The 19,214-nt window shown below is 39.4% G+C and overlaps 1 protein-coding gene across 5 annotated transcripts in view; it reads left to right on the top strand.

Annotated features, from left to right (window-relative positions):
- Positions 1-16,551, top strand: part of LOC139462539 (serine/arginine-rich splicing factor 7-like) — a 45,645-nt gene extending 29,094 nt beyond the window's left edge. For all 5 annotated transcript variants that reach the window (XM_071244337.1, XM_071244341.1, XM_071244338.1 and 2 more), the window contains 4 exons: positions 1,835-2,131; positions 4,170-4,337; positions 9,903-10,004; positions 11,520-16,551. In XM_071244337.1, coding sequence (XP_071100438.1) covers positions 1,863-2,131; positions 4,170-4,337; positions 9,903-10,004; positions 11,520-12,099 — 1,119 coding nt within the window. In that variant the 5' untranslated portion in view covers positions 1,835-1,862 and the 3' untranslated portion in view covers positions 12,100-16,551. The remainder of the gene's footprint in view (positions 1-1,834; positions 2,132-4,169; positions 4,338-9,902; positions 10,005-11,519) is intronic.
- The last annotated feature ends 2,663 nt before the right edge of the window (positions 16,552-19,214 follow it).

The following is a 19,214-nucleotide window of genomic DNA, read 5'->3' as shown; positions in this document are numbered from 1 at the left end:
GATAGATATTGATTCTGCTGAACAATAGCACCATGTGGTGGAGTTGATTAGTTCCATAGCACAATTTGAGAATATGGGTATTTCATCATTTCTTTTCTTTTGTTAAGTTTACAGTATTGTCAGTTCATGCCGTGTGCATATGGTACACGTGAATAGAGTTCACTTTCTAAAGGTATGCAACATGTTTCAGCTCTAGAGCTGATACTTCTCCCCTTCGTGAATTCAGGGCCAGAGTAGGTCCCAAGTACCACTTGCTTCTCGCCCCCTTGGGGATTCTGGGTTAGAATAGGTCCCCTGCAACCCACATTGGTCATGAGACGTGACATAATGAATCGGGTGGTCAGACTCGGTGACTTGGTTGATGGCGTCTTATCATACCCTGACCGTGTAGATTGTTGTTCACAATATTGTTCACTGGATTGTTCACTGGATTGTCAGGTCCAGATTTGATTCTTTACAAGTCACTATTATGTGGCTGGAATATTGCTGAGTGCGGCGTTAAACAACAAACAAACAAAATTTGCTTGTCTTGAGAGCCATCGATGGGTCATGTTCTTGCTCACTCACTCACTCACTTCGGGTGGTCAGGCTCGCTGACTTGGTTTGATGCATATCATCATATCCCAATTGTGTGGATCGATGCTTATGATGTCAATCACTGCATTGTCTTGTCCATTCTCGACTATTTACAGACCGCCGTCATATAGCTGGAATATTGCTGAGTGCGGCGTTAAACAATAAACAAACAAAATTTGCTTGTCTTGAGAGCCATCAATGGGTCATGTTCTTATAGCTGGAATATTGCTGAATGCGGTATTCAAAAACAAACAGAATGGCCATCGAAAGAAAATGTTGCCAAATGAAAATCTGCACTTCCATTCCGGCTGACATGTATGATAATTGCCAGTCTAAGTTGTACAGGATAGGCCTGTGAGACTAATGTCAAACTATTCAGCACAGGCAGCTTGTACCACAATGCTAATGGTATTTTGAAGGGTCTCATTTCACAAAGGAAAATATTTCTATGGTTTAGTTGTGGTACTCTGACATAATATGTTGTGAGAACATATCACCTGCTCAGTATGATCGGGGTCTGATTCACATTGGTCTACTTCCTGAAACGTTGCAACTGTTTGTCTGTGCGGCAAGTACACAAGCTTGCTGCTGTTATTATGTAAATTTTGTGATTTGTGAATATGCTTCACATCATCGCTGTTGAAATTGTAAAAGGGTGACTGTCTCAATTAAATCATTATTCGGTTTGCCATGCCACACAAACATGCCTTTTGGAGCACTAGACTCAGGGAAAATAAATTATCTGTCCTTGCAAGTTTTATACTTTCCCCCCACCCCTCCCCCTTCTCTTTCCTCCTCCCCCTCTTCCTTCATCCCCCCCTATCTAGGATCAGGGTCCCCAGAAACGTATATTTGCCCTTTGAAGCAGCTCAATGGATCAGGTGTCTGGCTCGGTGACTTGGTTGTCATGGAAGCATAAAGTCATTGTTGTTCATGTCAATCACTGGTTTTCTTGTTGAGATACAATTCCAAAAAGGTCCCAATTATAGTTAATGGCTACATGAAAAGGAAATTCTAATCGTGTTAATGTATGAAAGGAAAATGAATTAATTAATCAGAGGTCAAACTGAAGATGACATGGCTTGTGCACAAACATGTACGCCTATCTTTGTTTCACTGATTTGTGCTGCGTGTAATACTAGCTGTACAATGACACACAATAAGGAAGTTGGTGAAAGAATCACCTCAAATAACAGGCAGGATGCAGTGACAAATACAATGAGCGTCCAGCACTGTAACAATTGTTCTTGTATTACAGGTTTGAGAGAGGAAGGCAAAGCCACACCATGGGGCGTTCGAGGAGCCGTTCACGTAGTCGTGACAGACGACGGAGCTACAGTCGAAGTTACAGTCGAAGTCCTAGCCCCGAGGATGGGTCACGCATACACGTAGCTGACCTTGGCATTGATCCTTCCAAGAATGAAATTGTAAGGTCTTTCGAGAAGTATGGGCGGATTGTCGACATGTGGTTGGCTCGCAACCCTCCCTGCTTTGCATTCATTGTGTACAGGTATCGTGACGAGGCCGAGAAGGCCATCAAAGAAATGGACGGGAAGTAAGTAGACCATGGTATCTATATTACAGAAGCACGGTATTATTGATTATAGTTCATATGTGTGTTACCTGTAAAATTGTAGAACCCCTATAATGTTCAACAAGCTAATAGTTACATTGGTATAGGTTGTCACAGGCCTTGTGTCCGGGCAGAGAGACATAAACGTCCCACGTCAAGTAGATATAAACATGAGCATGTTGAGTTTGTTGTGTGTCTTAAGGACTATTTTGGAATAAGGCCTTGCTTTTCTTAATGTTGAGGAGTAGTGGGATATCCTAGTGGTTAAAGCGTTCGCTCGTCACGCCGAAGACCCGGGTTCGATTCCCGACATGGGTACAATGTGTGAAGCCCATTTCTGGTGTCCCCCGCCGTGATATTGCTGGAATATTGCTAAAAGCGGCGTAAAACCATACTCCCTCACTCACTCACTCTTAATGTTGAGGAGTAGTGGGATAGCCTAGTGGTTAAAGCGTTCGCTCGTCACGCCGAATACATGTCATCATACCTCATGGATGGTATGGATCATTGTTCACATCAATTACTGGGTTGTCTGGTCAAGAATGTTTTTAATTTTAGGCTGTCATATGGCTGGAATATTACTGAGTGTGGTCTTAAACAACAAACAAAGAATTTGAATAGTTGAAAGACTGAATTCATTGGGAACATGCAAACTGGGTTTACCGATCCCCAAACCTGACCCTGGATTTTCGATTATTTATAGGGCGCCATCATATAGCTGGAATATTGCTGAGTTCAGCTTTTAACAAGTAGCATTAGCCTGGTGTTTGGAACAATAAACACCTGCAGCAGGTGGTGACTGTCTGTCTACTGAGTGACATACACAAATATTCTGTCCCTTTTAAACAGATGCAACATGACCCACTAACAATCATTATCAGGACTCGATTCCAGGTTCTTGATTTAACTTCCACCAGGTGTATGTTGACTTGTAAACCTTGTTGCGCCAGACAAAAGCAGGTTGCACACTTGTCCCATACATTTATCAGTCTGCTGCCAGTGTCACAGAAATTAATGGCACATTGCTGTAAAACATAATAGGTGAAATGGGGCTTAACGTTGCGTCCAAGATTATTGCACTCCTATAACAACGTGCATGTACGTGTGTGTGTTTGTGTGGCTGCTTGTACCAGTCCGGACTGATCAATGTATCACTGAGATGCCATGCCGCAGTTTAACATGAATACCCCACTCAGACACAGTATACTGACTCCGAGCCGACTAGTCCTTGTTTTAGCCCCTTAATGCCGATCGCCAGACAGGGTAACAATAAGTACCAATTTTTAATGTCTTTTGGTACGACGCGGCCGGGGATCGAACCCCGGACCTTCGGCCCTCCCCGGGCGGATGCTCTACCACTAGACCACGGAGGCGGTGTAGAACATAATAGGAATATGTACACATAACCTTGAAGTTAGAAAGACATCAAACCTAAGTTACACGTAACCCAGGAATTAGTGATGTAGTATGGTAAAGTACTGAGTGTGTTAAAATGTTGTAGGGCAAGGAAGGGTTAGAGACAAATTTTAAAAAATTGCATGTAGACATAAATATGAGGTGGCATTTTTCAATAATAGGTTGAATTTAGTGCATGTAGACATAAATATGAGGTTGCATTTTTCAATAATAGGTTGAATTTAGTGCATGTAGACATAAATATGAGGTTGCATTTTTCAATAATAGGTTGCATTTAGTGCATGTAGACATAAATATGAGGTTGCATTTTTCAATAATAGGTTGAATTTAGTGCATGTAGACATAAATATGAGGTTGCATTTTTCAATAATAGGTTGCATTTAGTGCATGTAGACATAAATATGAGGTTGCATTTTTCAATAATAGGTTGAATTTAGTGCATGTAGACATAAATATGAGGTTGCATTTTTCAATAATAGGTTGCATTTAGTGCATGTAGACATAAATATGAGATTGCATTTTTCAATAATTCATGTCAGTTGTACTTGGGCATGTTCTATATAGCTAAATCAAGCTCTGCTTATGATCCTATCTCTGCCTGCAGGGGTTTGTGTGGAGGGAGGGTGAGAGTGTCAATGGCGCGTCCCAGGACGCGAGGGAGGAGGCGGCGGGGTTTTGACCCCAACCTGAGATGCTACCAGTGTGGAGAGAAGGGCCACTTCTCACGAGACTGTGCGGAAGTTTGGCGCAATCGCAGACGTGATCGTAGCAGGTAGGATTTCATACACCCTTGTCATCATTTGATGACATTAGTGTTTTTCAGACGTAGTATGGTATGTACATTTCTGGATGATTTGTAAAGAAAGGAATATAAGTTGCAAGAAATACCCCTCCCAAAATAACTTCCATTGCAAATTTTTAACAATTTGTATTGTGTAATGTCGGGTTGGACATCATACAAAAGATTGCTGACACTGCAATTTTTCAGCACTTCTAAGTAAAACATTTCTTTGCATGGCTGTTCCTGCTGATTGTGCAAATATTTATGCTGAATTTGCTCATCAGTGTAAAGACAATTTAATGAACTGTACTTACCATGTATTTATACTCCTTTCTTTATTTTTCCATTTTGGGGGAATTCTCTACCTTTTGATATGCCTATACATATGTTCTGGTGTAGAACTATTTTCAACTATTTACATTTGTATCTGTAATAGTTTCTGCTTTTTGCTTTACTGCACTTAAAGCATTAAGTTCCATGAATGCATTTAAGGATACCTTTATGCACTAAATCCAGTAACATTGTAGCTTGAAAAAAGCTATCTCAGTAATTAAGTTTTTATAACAGATCATTATGTCTATAAGGGAATATATATTTTGTAATTGAGGCTTGAAATATATATGCACAGATTAGAATATTTTTCTGACTAATAAGTTAATATATGTAACAATTTATCGTGATTATTCAATTGAATTATCTTATTGCCAAGCAACCAGTTCAGATGATAATATCTGCACTCTGTGTTGCTGTACAAGTGTTTTCCCTGGTGTGTTGTACAATCTGTTGTATTTGTGTAGTGTTCGTATAACCAGTGTAATTATGAGGAAATATTTTGGTTGCTATGTATCATCCATTATTGCCGGTATTATGTAAATAACTCTTTTCCTGCCATTTATAAATAATCTCACATATTGTTTGAATTTGAAGTTAACTGAAATATTTTACCTCAGATTTATTTTTTGTAAACGCTCAGATGTTTTTCCTTGAACTATGCCATAAATGTTGTCAGGAAATGAGATGTTATCGCATTATCAATAATAGGATCAACCTACGACTGGCAGCTATTCATTTAAAGTAGTTCTGAATATTTGTTGAGATTATATTTTTCTGTTTACATTGATAACACAGTCCAAAAGGATAGGATTATGGTCGAAGACAAATGTCAAGTATGAAATATGTGCTTTGTGTTACTTGCATTCTAGGACAGCAGGAACCATGAAGTCCTGAGCAAAATAAGATTATAACAAGAAATAATACTTAGCATTCTGTCTGTAAGTGCAACTGAATTCTCATACAGAAATATGCAAAGGATTTTATATGTTATATACAGTCTGTGATAAAATACTAAGAGAGACAATAGCACTGGTTTCCTGTCAACCTGGGAGGGATGTGGGTGCCTCGTGGTTAGAGGGCCGGATATTATACATGTTATATACTCTCTGTGATAAAATACTAAGGGAGACAATAGCACTGGTTTCCTGTCACCCTGGGAGGGAAGTGGGTGCCTATTGGTTAGAGGATCCCTCGTGGTTAGAGGGCCGGATATTAAACATGTTATATACTCTCTGTGATAAAATACTAAGGGAGACAATAGCACTGGTTTCCTGTCACCCTGGGAGGGATGTGGGTGCCTCGTGGTTAGAGGGCCGGATATTATACATGTTATATACTGTCTGTGATAAAATACTAAGAGAGACAATAGCACTGGTTTCCTGTCACCCTGGGAGGGATGTGGGTGCCTCGTGGTTAGAGGATCGGATATTATACATGTTATATACTGTCTGTGATAAAATACTAAGAGAGACAATAGCACTGGTTTCCTGTCACCCTGGGAGGGATGTGGGTGCCTCGTGGCTAGAGGGTCCCTCGTGGTTAGAGGGTCGGATATTATACATGTTATATACTGTCTGTGACAAAATACTAAGAGAGACAATAGCACTGGTTTCCTGTCACCCTGGGAGGGATGTGGGTGCCTCGTGGTTAGAGGATCGGATATTATACATGTTATATACTGTCTGTGATAAAATACTAAGAGAGACAATAGCACTGGTTTCCTGTCACCCTGGGAGGGAAGTGGGTGCCTAGTGGTTAGAGGGTCCCTCGTGGTTAGAGGGCCGGATATTAGATATATACTGTCTGTGATAAAATACTAAGAGAGACAATAGCACTGGTTTCCTGTCACCCTGGGAGGGAAGTGGGTGCCTAGTGGTTAGAGGGTCCCTCGTGGTTAGAGGGCCGGATATTAGATATATACTGTCTGTGATAAAATACTAAGAGAGACAATAGCACTGGTTTCCTGTCACCCTGGGAGGGATGTGGGTGCCTAGTGGTTAGAGGGTCGGATATTGCACAGGGAGAACACTTGTACCTTGTAATGATGTTATTATTTGTGTGATAACTATGATATGTTACCTATCATATAATTATGTCCAAGCATCACATGCTGGTTATTACCTAGTGGTTGATTTGTTCCACCATTTTCCTTGGTCAGGTAGAATGGTTATGGTTTGAGGTCGGCAATGTAAAGGTGATGGGTGTTGTGGCAATCGTGTGTAAGATGGGGCCTCGTGATTGATTGTTCATCAATCAATGGTGGACTTCCTTGGTGTGTGTGGGTGAACCCCATGGAAATCATGTAATGGTGGACAGTAGAGAGATGGTGATGACCTTGGTTGTGACCTTTGATGACCTTAAGAGTCAAGGTGACTGACCTTGGCAGGTTGTGAAATTCATCAGTGTAATTTGGTTGGTCTGGCTCAGCATGATTTTGAGGTTTGAAAGGTACGTATCATTTGCTGCCATGGTAACAGCTTGTTGCCATGGCTGCCGTTGTAACCATTTTAATACATGTATAATTTAAGACTTACATGAGTGACAGACTTGTCTCTGTGCATTACATAGATGACTTTATTCTCACTGAATACTGATCTTGAAACAAGCACGCATTTGAAAGCAGAAAAAGCACACACAAAATTCATGCGACATGTATTATTTTGTTATGATGGGAGTTTTCAAATTGCTTCTTGCAAAGCCCTTTGAAGCCTTATAATGGAGAGCTTCGTTTGACAACCATCCACCTGCTTTCTATCCAAGAGTCCAACAGAAATGGCATAATGCATTATGTATTCATTTACTTCAGAAGATTTTTGTGAAAGCCATTCTCAAAGGTGCTTGTCATTCAAGAAATCCATTCCCACGGTGCCTTTTCTTTCAGTGTCGCTGTCTGATTCCAGGTCATTCATTGACCCTGTTTGATTCCAGGTCATTCAGTGACCCTGTCTGATTCCAGGTCATTCAGTGACCCTGTTTGATTCCAGGTCATTCAGTGACCCTCTTTAATTCCAGGTCATTCAGTGACCCTGTTTGATTCCAGGTCATTCAGTGACCCTGTTTGATTCCAGGTCATTCAGTGACCCTCTTTAATTCCAGGTCATTCAGTGACCCTCTTTGATTCCAGGTCATTCAGTGACCCTGTTTGATTCCAGGTCATTCAGTGACCCTGTTTGATTCCAGGTCATTCAGTGTCCCTGTTTGATTCCAGGTCATTCAGTGACCCTGTTTGATTCCAGGTCATTCAGTGACCCTGTTTGATTCCAGGTCATTCAGTGACCCTGTTTGATTCCAGGTCATTCAGTGACCCTGTTTGATTCCAGGTCATTCAGTGACCCTGTTTAATTCCAGGTCATTCAGTGACCCTGTTTGATTCCAGGTCATTCAGTGACCCTGTTTGATTCCAGGTCATTCAGTGACCCTGTTTGATTCCAGGTCATTCAGTGTCCCTGTTTGATTCCAGGTCATTCAGTGACCCTGTTTGATTCCAGGTCATTCAGTGTCCCTGTTTGATTCTGGGTCTGGGTGAGTGAGCCAGGCTCTGTGACTTGGTTGATTGCTTGTCATGGTATCCTGACAGCGTGGGACATTACTCATAGTATCAATCACTGGCTTGCTTGTCTGGTCCTGATTCAATTATTTGCAGGTTGCCATTTTATAGGAATATTGCTCCCAGCATTAAGCAACAAAACAAATCCTTCAGTGAAATCTATCTCAAAGGTACTTTTATCAAGTAAGACATTCACATGGTACCTGATCATTCTGTAAAACTCAGGGCGGTCGGGTAGCCTAGTGGTTAAAGCGTTCACGTGTCATACGGAAGACCCGGGTTCAATACCCGACATGGGTACAGTGTGTGAAGCCCATTTCTGGTGTCCCCCGCCATGATTTTGCTGGAATATTGCTAAAAGTGGCGTAAAACCATACTTTCGCTCACTCACTCATTTCCATGGTCACCGGACCATTCTGTGAAACTCATTTCCTCATCACCGGACCATTCTACAAAATCCGTTCCCCGTCACTGTACCATTTGATTAAATACATTCCCACATCACTGTTTCTTTCTTTAGAATCCTTCCCCACATCATCGGACCATTCTAATAATCCATTCCAACATCACTGTACAATTCTATAAAATCCATTCCTACATCACTATCCCATTCTATAAAATCCATTCCAACATCACTATCCCATTCTATAAAATTCATTCCAACATCACTATCCCATTCTATAAAATCCATCCCCACATAAAATCTATTCGCACATCACTGTTCCATTCTATAAAATCCATCCCCACATCACTGGACATTTCCATCATTGAATAAAATCCTTCTCACATCCATTCACAAGGCACCTTATCATTCAGTGAGACCTATTCTGCTTTGTGTTGTGGCGGTTTACTGAGTCAAAGAGAGTCCCAGTTCAGTTGTTTTTATTATTACATGAATTTTGTGTGTGCTTTCACTTCGATAAATAGACATAAAGAGGATGGCACATATATGTATGTGAGTGCTGTTGATATTGTATAGAAAAGCATTTATGATGCCATCTCACACTCAGGGCCCCCATTGACAAAAATAAAGGCCCTTATCATGAATGATAATCTGACAACTCTGTTCTCACTCTGACTGCATGCATACATTAAAAGTAGCTAGAAAATAACAATGTTTGGTCCTCAATTGTTTACAAGAGATTAACCATCCAAGATGAGAAAATTTGCACCACAGACATATTTTGGGCAGTAAACTGCACAATTATATAACATTTATATCACTACAAGTTGAATACTAAAATTGTGTGAATGTAGATCAACTGAGTACTGTATTGTCTGTAACTATGGTAACAACACTGTGTACAAGATAATGATTATATTATCTGATATTATCAGATTCATTACCTTAAGATCAATTGTTTAGTTTTGAATGATGTTAATAATCATAGTACCATTTCAGTAAATGATGCAACCTTCTACTTAATTATATTTTCTAATTTTTAGATTTTTGACAAGATGTACTAGTTTCCTTCTTTATAATAAATAAGGTCATTACCAAGGTTGTCATGGCAATGCTGCTTACAATGATACACAATTATGTAACAAGATAATTAATAATTAAATGTAAGGAATTGTTTGTGTATTATCATTGCAGAGCATGCCAAACATATCTTCACTCCATCACAACTCATGTTTATGTAAGAATTGTTTTATGGGTTTTAAAACCGTTTCAGGACTAGGTCGAGGTCACGCTCCCGATCCCGCAGCAGACGTGATCAACGACGCAGCCGTCGATCCTACAGTCGCAGCGAAAGCCGTTCCAAGAGTCGTAGTCGGTAGGCAAATATTGTATTTTTGCGACATCCTCATACGGTTATTATCTGTAGGTGTCATGCCGAAGACCCTGGTTAGATTCCATGCATGGATACGATGTGTGAAGACCATTTCTGGCGTCGCCAGCCATGATATTTCTGAAAGCGACGTAAAACCATACTCACTCACTCCCTATTATCTGAAGGAATGGCATGCCGTGATATAACTGGCATGAAACCCAACTCACTCACTCACTGAAGAAATAGAAGGAGTGGGGCTTGGCAGGGTGGTGCGCACTATTGGTGAATGTCATTACTGATCAGTTGACTGGGCCTCATTTGTGAGTGTCCAATCCAATGTCATTACATGTAACCTACCTGCCCTTGTGTTGTGGCTTGGTGGTGATGTGCAAAAGAAAGAAAGTACATTCGTCCATGCAGTTTTGCCCGGGACAAAAACTGTACCCTGTGGCCGTTGCAAGTGTCAACCCATGAAGAATCTGGGTTAGAATAGGTCTTCAGCAACCCATGCTTGCCATAGGAAACACTATGCTTGTCGTAAGAGGTGACTAATTGGATCTGGTGGTCAGGCTCGCTGACTTGGTTGATGTATGTCATCATATCTCAAATGCATGTATCGATGCTCATGATGTCAATTGCTGGATTTTCTGGTCCAGATTATTTGCAAACCTCCGTCATATAGCTGGAATATTGCTGAGAGTCGTGTTAAACCGCAAACGAGCAAACAAAACTCTGCAGGTGTCAGTCCATCACACATGCTGCAGGTTACAATGTGAGGGATTAGTGCTTCTTCTGTTTGTCAGACAATCAGATCAACCGTTGGTCTGTCATGACCATATTCATGCTTGTCGCAGTTGTTGATTGGGCCCAGTTCATCAAAGAACTATGACTGTTATAAGACTCTGCTAACAGAGGGGAGTTACAATCATTATAACGCTAAGATCACTTTGTGGAATGGGACCCTGTATCACTTTGGGCATTTCCCCCAACAATCAGTTGTTGTGCTGCCACTTCTATCACTGAAATACTGCTCACTCAAATTCTGCGTTACATTTAGCAGGAGACCAAAGATGGCATCCATGTTTTAGTGGATAGAGCTCCTGCCCAGAGAGCTGCAGGTCGGCAGTTTGATCCGCCGCGTCGTATCAAAAGATGTTAATAGATGGGTACTTGCTGTTACCCTGCCCAATATTAAGGAGATAAAACAAGGACTGGTCAGCTCGGAGTCAGTATGCTGTGTCTGAGTGGGATATTCATGTTAAGCAGCTGCATGGTATCTTAGTGGGCTAGCAATATAGAACCAGCATTTGTCCAGACTAGCACAAGCAGACAGACACACGCATGCAAGTCGCTATATTAGGGCAATAATTTTGAATGCGACGTTAAACACTTTTTAATTTTATATCCCAAAGATCTTTGTCACAGAAAACAACAACTTAATATTGCTGATTCTAAAACCAAGCCTTTACCCAAAGATTTTCCATTTTGTTTTAATCCATGTATTTCAACCTTTCGCAGGAGTAACTCTAGATCCAAGTCTTCAAAGAAGAAGAGTTCCTCAGACAGCAAACGCAATCGCAAACACTCCCGATCGTCTCCATCGCCACGCTCAAAGTCCCCCAAAAAATCAAAATCCAAAGATGGAAAAGGTGACAGAAAAAGCTCAAAGAACCACCTTTCTGATCATGAAGACCGTAAAACTGAGAAGGAAAAGAAAACTAGAGACAATGGTGATAGAAAAGAGAAATCAAAATCGCCTATGAAAAGGCCTATTTCGCAAGAACTATCACCAGTGAGAGAAACGAATGGAGAAGTGAATTCAGTTGTAGATAAAAGGGAGGCAACTCTACCCACTAAATTACCCGATCCTATTGAGGGTCGATGGGCAGATACTAGTCCTCCAGTTAAGGAGAATATGGAAGGCCGATGGGCTGATAATTCCCCGAATGAAACCACTCAAGTTGAAGATCGACTGGCCAACTCTCCCCCACGGAAATGCACTAACCCTATTGAGGGTCGATGGGCTGACACCCCCTCCCCTTCTGAGGACAACAGGAGGGACAGGGGTGGTGGGGACAGTTCTGATGGGGGTGAGTGAGAGTTGGCAATACGCGAGTGGGCATAATAGTTAGTGAAAAATGGTGGCTATTTTATACTAATGATATCATTCCATTTGAAAGAGATTCAAAAATATAATTTTATCATATACTCCAGACTGTCATTTGGTGATGTTGCCTACATCAGAAGCCACATTAAGAGAATGAAGAATTGGTTGTTCGAAGATGATGGCCTCATCTCCAAGGTATGGTGCTCAGTCGGGTCAAGGTGTACCAGCCCATACATTGTCAGTACATTTTAGACTATGAACTATCAATGGCTATATTTTCCCTGCGTTAAGCTAGACTTTTGACTAGTGACTATAGCTGCCGCATGGTACAATGGGTTGAACTGATTGAATTTTATTTTGTACTCAAATCAGTGGATATGAGTCCATCTTTTAACAAATACTTTATGCTCTCATCGTGATTTGCTTGTAAATGACACAGTATTTTAACTAAGACAAAACCGGAGTGCATTGTTTTCTTGAAAGGGGACGTGGGATATATCAAAGGATATCATTACTCACACCACATTACGCATCCAGTATTTAGTGAAAGAAATGCCTCAAGACAATTGTATACTGTAAATCAACTAAGTATTCAGTGATAGAAATTGGCACTAGTCATATAGTCCTTGCCAAACTTCCCAATAGTTAAGGTATCTCAAGGACTAGAAGACATTTGCCCTTTTTAAGGGTTTTGCTATGTGTTATCATTATTAGGACTAGTGGACTAAAACTGTTAGTTTCTAATGCTGGTATTTTCCCCAAAACACCGTTTCTTAGACCAACAGATGTAATGTTTTGTTCAATGGTCATTTAATATTGCAGTATTATGAAGTATTTTTGGTTTCTATGATTGAATATCATTCTTTTATCATATCATGGAATATTAAGGAAGGGAGGTAACTCTCAATGCATAATTTTCAACACAAATTGCAATACCAATCCCTAACCATCAAGGTAAAATCATTTGGAGTCAAGATCAATTTCTTGTTTATAATTAGTACATTTACTGTAAAAGTTGAAGAATGTCAAATGTGGTTGGTTGTCGGCGTCACCTATTGTGCAATGGATGGATGCATCAAGGTACTTGCATCCGTGTTATGATTACACATTGTTTCCTTGTATAGTTTTAGAATGTTTTGCTTGTTAATACAAGCTCACATTTGGTCCAATGGTCTAAGTACCTGGTAGCTGCAATGTGATGTGCAGAGTTGTGTCCCTTAGTCAAACCAGGATCCGATATTCAGTGGTTCAAGTCACAGTTTTGCGCTGATTATAATCCTTGATCTGGCAATACTATAACCATCTTAGTGGGTTTCCCTTCATTTACAACGGAACAACCCGTCAAAACATCTTCCGACCCTGCACCCTTTTTTTCATTACACTCCATGCCCTTTCATTGCATAAATAACCAGAGCTTCAGGCCAGATTTTGTTTTAGTTCTCAGTTACCAGATTTTTTTATGAAAAATTCGTTTTTTTCTGCAAACATTTTCTTGAAATAATACTCAAAAGAAGTTAAAGAACACCCAATATTTTCATTGGCCATGGGTAATCATGTGGTCTTTAACTTCTTTTGAGTAGTATATGTTGCCGTATGTGCAGTGTTTGGTATGTTTACTTCATCAGTTAACCTGTTGTAAGTTTAATCTATTGAATGCTCGATCTTGTTTCATGGTGAAAAAGTTTGAAATTGGCAGAGTAGAGAAAATAGTTCTTTTTGTGCCATTTTAGAGTTTTTCTTGCCTAATAGTTTGATCACAGAAATTTACCCAGGATTTCTACATCATAGTATGTAGCACAGAGCGATGCAAGTATCTTGACACACATTGTACCTAGGGGTGCAACAGTACATCGGTGCATTGTGAGTTTTTATGTGACGATACGATATGCGATACTGTTTTTTCTGTATCGATACAAGACGATACACTTGCTTAAATAAATCACTACTCTCTTAAAGACCCTCAGTGTTTTTCTCACTCTAATATTGCATCATGTTGAAATTAGCATTTTAAGTTCACTACTAAAAATAGGCGCTACAAACGTGTCTACAACTATCTCTCCTGTTTGAACCTGCTCTGAAATATTTATTTATCAAGAGGTTTTACGTAAATATACATATCGCAATGCGTATCATATCCTGACCCATGTATCGTGATGCGTATCGTATCGTGACCTCGCTGTATCGTTTCACCCCTAATGAACCGCATAGTACGTGTATGAGAGCACCAGAGTATTCCTGTTACAGACTTGTGCCAATGTGTGTTTCCACTTGTTCCTGTAGGTCAGTTCCACAGTTGTCTGTTCGCACTGTCTGCCCATGTGTAGTGTCCAGAACTGTGTACTGGTTTACTTTACCAAATCATGTTACTCAGATTGTTAAGAGAACCGTTTCAGGGAGCACTTCAAAAGTTGATAAAAGGATTTTTTAAAACAATTACTCAATTTTTGAGTATTACCCTAAGGATCTGAATGGTGAAATTGTTGACCTCCTCAAATATGTTCTGTTGTCAATTGAACCAACTTTGCAATGGTTTTATGATGGTGAGAGCTTTTATAAAAGTAAGTCCAGCCTTTCTCTCAACTTTTGAACTGCTCCCTAACCTTTATCCCTGATGTTATTCTGGACGATGTTTGAGAGCCTTATTGTTTTGTCATTGTAAATTTGTAATATTCTGTACAAATTTTCTGCGTGATGAAAGTATGGAATTTTTATAGATCATGGTCATTTTATGAAAAGAACCGTTTGTTATGGTTGTGTTCATGTATTTCTCATTTATTGTGTTCAAACTTATAAAATGTACAAATGGAATTCAGATTATTTATTTGTATTGGGCTTCTAATAGGACATATGGTTCTCTTGCACCTCTTTCTCCAGGATTATATGATGCAGGCTGTTCTGCTTCATGACAAGAAATGAACCTTCTTGCACCAAAAGCTTGCATACATTTCCCCCCTTTTTAGCTTATCTTATCTGTCAGTTCAACTGTACTTATCGCACATCCCTCCCTTATAATGTTTTAGATCTTTAATGACTCCTGAAACCATCGCCTTGAAACTGAAACTTTTCAAGGATGACCCAACCAATGGCGTCTATGATGTGTTTGTTGTTTAACGCCACATTTGGCAATATTCCAGCAAAATGATGGCAGCCTGTAAATAATGGAGTCTGGACCAGACAATCCAGTGATTAACATCTTGAGCATTGATCTACACAACTGGGTTTCATTGACATGCATCAACCAACTCAGTGAGTCTGACCTTAGTCTGATCTCCTTAGTCGCCCACTTACAACAAGCATGGGTTATAACTGTAGCTGAAGACAAATTCTTACCCAGATCTTTACAAGATCGGTGTCAATGAAGTGCTGAATAGTCCTTGTTTTCATGGAGGAATATCATTTTGGTCATTTACTTCATCATTTCATGTATAATTGTGAGATGTGATACACATTAGTATCCGGATTAACCCATTTTTTTATTTTCCCTGAAACCTCTATATTTAGGGCTGAAGTTTGGTGTATATATATCCCATCAATGATGCATCAAAGGTGCTCACATAATTCACATCCAATTCAAGACATAAATATCATGTTGCCCACATCGAAGTTTACTGAGCCGTTTCTGCATGTATCGTTATGAAATATTCATATTGTTTTGGTCGTTCAAAGGTCCTGTTACTTATTTGCCTTATTCCAGTGAGGGCTTGGTTTAGCTATATAAAACATACACCAACCTATTTGCAACCTATTTTTGAAAAACGCAACCTAATATTTATGTTTACATGCCCCAAGTGCATGTCAAACATTTGTGTCTAACTCCTACTGGACCACACACATCGGTCTCAAGACACACTCAAAACCACTTAAGTTTATTTGCTACACTACGTAACTAATCCCTGTGTTACGTGTAATTTGTCATACTTTCTTGTGCTTGATGTCTTGAAATTGTGGGTAAATCAAGATTATGTGCACATGTTCCTATTACATTTTACAGCAATGCATCACTAATTTATGGGACACTGGCAGCAGACCGGGCTGTTTCAACTTTGATATCTGTATTGGACCAGTGTGCAACCTGGTTTTGTTTGGTGCTACTTGGTTTTCATGTCATCATGCACCTGGTGCAGGTTAAATAAAGTTCCTTAAATCAAGCCCTGCCAGTAAAAGTGTGAGCTACAGTGTCATGTGATTCTATTTAAGGTGGTGCGGAGAACCATATGTCTTTATATCTGCAGCTTCAACTCATTGACATAATTGCTTTCTAGTCTGTAACTGTAACCTTATCCTTACAAGATTATTTGTATTTGTTAAGTTGTTGTTGAATAGGGTGAATGGCAAGTGTTAGCTTGCCATGCAGATGGATGTGGGTTCACTTCCCATTGGGCTCAGTGTGGGAGCCCTAGTCCCTGGTATGATTGTGATTTTTCTATGATACTTGAATAAAAACTGTGGTATAGTATAACTGACTGAATCTAGTTATTTTGTTCCAACCCTATAAACCTCATATAAATTGCTGAACAACAACTGATAGTTATTCTCGTTTCTAAAGGATTTTCTTTACAAAATACACATACATGTTTGAAAAAAACACTTTTCCTAAACAACAGCTATTTTGTAAAAGGATGAAATCCGGCAGAAATCATATTTTATTTTATCATATATATTTTTTTATGTAAAGTAGCCTATTCTAAACACATGTAAAGAGCCTATTCTAAACAGTTATGTAAAGTAGCCTATTCTAAACACTTATGTAAAGAGACTATTCTAAACAGTTATGTAAAGAGCCTATCCTAAACAGTTGTGTAAAGAAACTGATCTAAACAGTTATGTACAATAGCCTATTCTATGTAAAGGGCCTATTCTAAACACTCATGTAAAGAGCCTATTCTAAACACATTTTAAGAGCCTATTCTAACCAGTTATGTACAGTAGCCTATTCTTAACACTTACGTGAAGAGCCTATTCTAAACACTTATGTAAAGGGCCTATTCTAAACACTCATGTAAATAGCCTATTCTAAACACATGTAAAGAGCCTATTCTAAACAGTTATGTACAGTAGCCTATTCTAAACACATGTAAAGAGCCTATTCTAAACACTTATGTAAAGAGCCTATTCTAAACACTTATGTAAAGAGCCTATTCTAAACACTTATGTAAAGAGCCTATTCTAAACACATGTAAAGAGCCTATTCTAAACACTTATGTAAAGAGCCTATTCTAAACATTTATGTAAAGGGCATGAGAAGCAGCAGAAATATTGATGACAGGTTTTCAACATTTACTTACTCAGTCACTAGGCTCTGTAAGTCTTTTTGAAATCAGCAAAAGTATTATTCTACAAATGTGAAATTCTTGGACGTCAGACAATACATGCTCACACAATCAAAGCTTGACTTGGGTACACATGACTGAGGTATTACCTCCAGCTGGCATCCTGTGAAATGTGGGGGCCATACGTTTTCTTTTTTGGGGTGAGCACGGGTGGCCCAGTCGTCTTAGGCGCCGCGATTAGCTGTGCAGAGTTGCGTCCCCTGGGCACGTCATAAACCTATGATCGTAGGTTCAAATCCTGGTTCGCCCTGATTATGTTTCTAGGTTTGTCACCACCATACCCATGCTCCTGGGTTTCACCAAAGTGGTAAACGTCTGAGGCCTGCATCACTTCGGGCTTTCCTCCCACATCAAGCTGACACCCCGGGATATAACTGGAATACTGTTAAAAGCGGCATAAACCCAACTCACTCACTAACTCACTTTTCCTTTTTTTTATTCATGGAATTGAAATCAATATGTGCTGGAAGAATAAAATCTTCAATAAAGAATGGAGGGGTTTAATATCAGCATATTTGAAATCAAAATTACAGTGTTATTTTCGTTTACTTTTTGACTCATTGATGACATGGGATTAAAGTGGCTTGGTCAATTGTGCATTGTTAATAACAATCATAACTCATTATTACCCTGGTCAATGGATCAGTGTGCACTGAATTTTTATTCTCAGCTCCCAGGGGAGTATACAATCAAAACTGCCCAGTATTAATGGTAGTATATTATACCTGTCCTCCAAAACCATTCATTTGTTGCAGTTTGTCAAACTCTTTGGCAGCCTTGTTAAACATTATTGTGGGGTAGCTAAGTTGTTAAAGCGTTTCTTTTGTCACACTAAAGGCCTGGTTTCGATTCCTCACCTGAATTTTTTTTTGTCTTCTGGTTTTGCTTCAAACAAGAAATTGTTGGCTGGACATACCAGAAACACAAAGTTTCGGAGTATATACTTACTCCTTCATCAGGTGAATGAAGGAGTAAGTATATACTCCGAAACTTCGTGTTCCTCATAATAAAGAATGTAGATCCATAAATTCTCTTCCTTTTGTGTATCACTTCTAAATGCCTTTCAAAGACTTGACTAATCATATATACTACAATCTACACTAATCATATACTCAAACATCTACCTTCGTCTATTTCGAGACGTTTTTATACTATAAACTGATTATAATAAATTCTAATTAATTATAAAAGTGAATGGTCAATCAGTACTATATATTTGTGGGATAATTAGATAAATTACTTCAGGGATGAGTTTTGAGGATCTTTTTCAGTTATTACGTCAGAATGTCCTCCGCTTCAGTTTATATTGACCGCAACAGCTACTTGTAATAAAATTACAAATATCACAACATCGCATATTTAGCATGTATACTCAACAACAAAAGTTCCCGTGACACCAATATTTTAGTGTATTTTGCAAACAAGTAAAGTTGGTTTTCAATAATGTACATGTATGGAATCAAGTCACAAAAATGCAACTGCTACAGAAAAGCATGCATTCCATGCAAAAGTTGACTTTTATGCAAGCCCCATGCATTTCACAACCCAAGAATGGGTATAAAAACGTGCATTAACCGGATTCCACATGCATTGTTTAACAACCACTCAGAAAAACAACAAAATTACGCAATTATTCAACATTACGAAATGCCGAAAATGAGCGTCTGCGATCCATTGGTATGCTTGAAGCAGGATCGAGTGATGTTGCAAGACAATTTAACGTCCACAGAAACACCATTTGGTGTTTATGGCAACGTTGGCAACAGACGAATGCAG

Source organism: Haliotis cracherodii, unplaced genomic scaffold, assembly GCF_022045235.1.
Source record: "Haliotis cracherodii isolate W230 unplaced genomic scaffold, xgHalCrac1.p SCAF_15, whole genome shotgun sequence".
Lineage (NCBI taxonomy): Eukaryota > Metazoa > Mollusca > Gastropoda > Lepetellida > Haliotidae > Haliotis > Haliotis cracherodii.
Note: the sequence above shows the minus strand (reverse complement) of the source record. Positions and strands in the feature narration are given on the sequence as shown.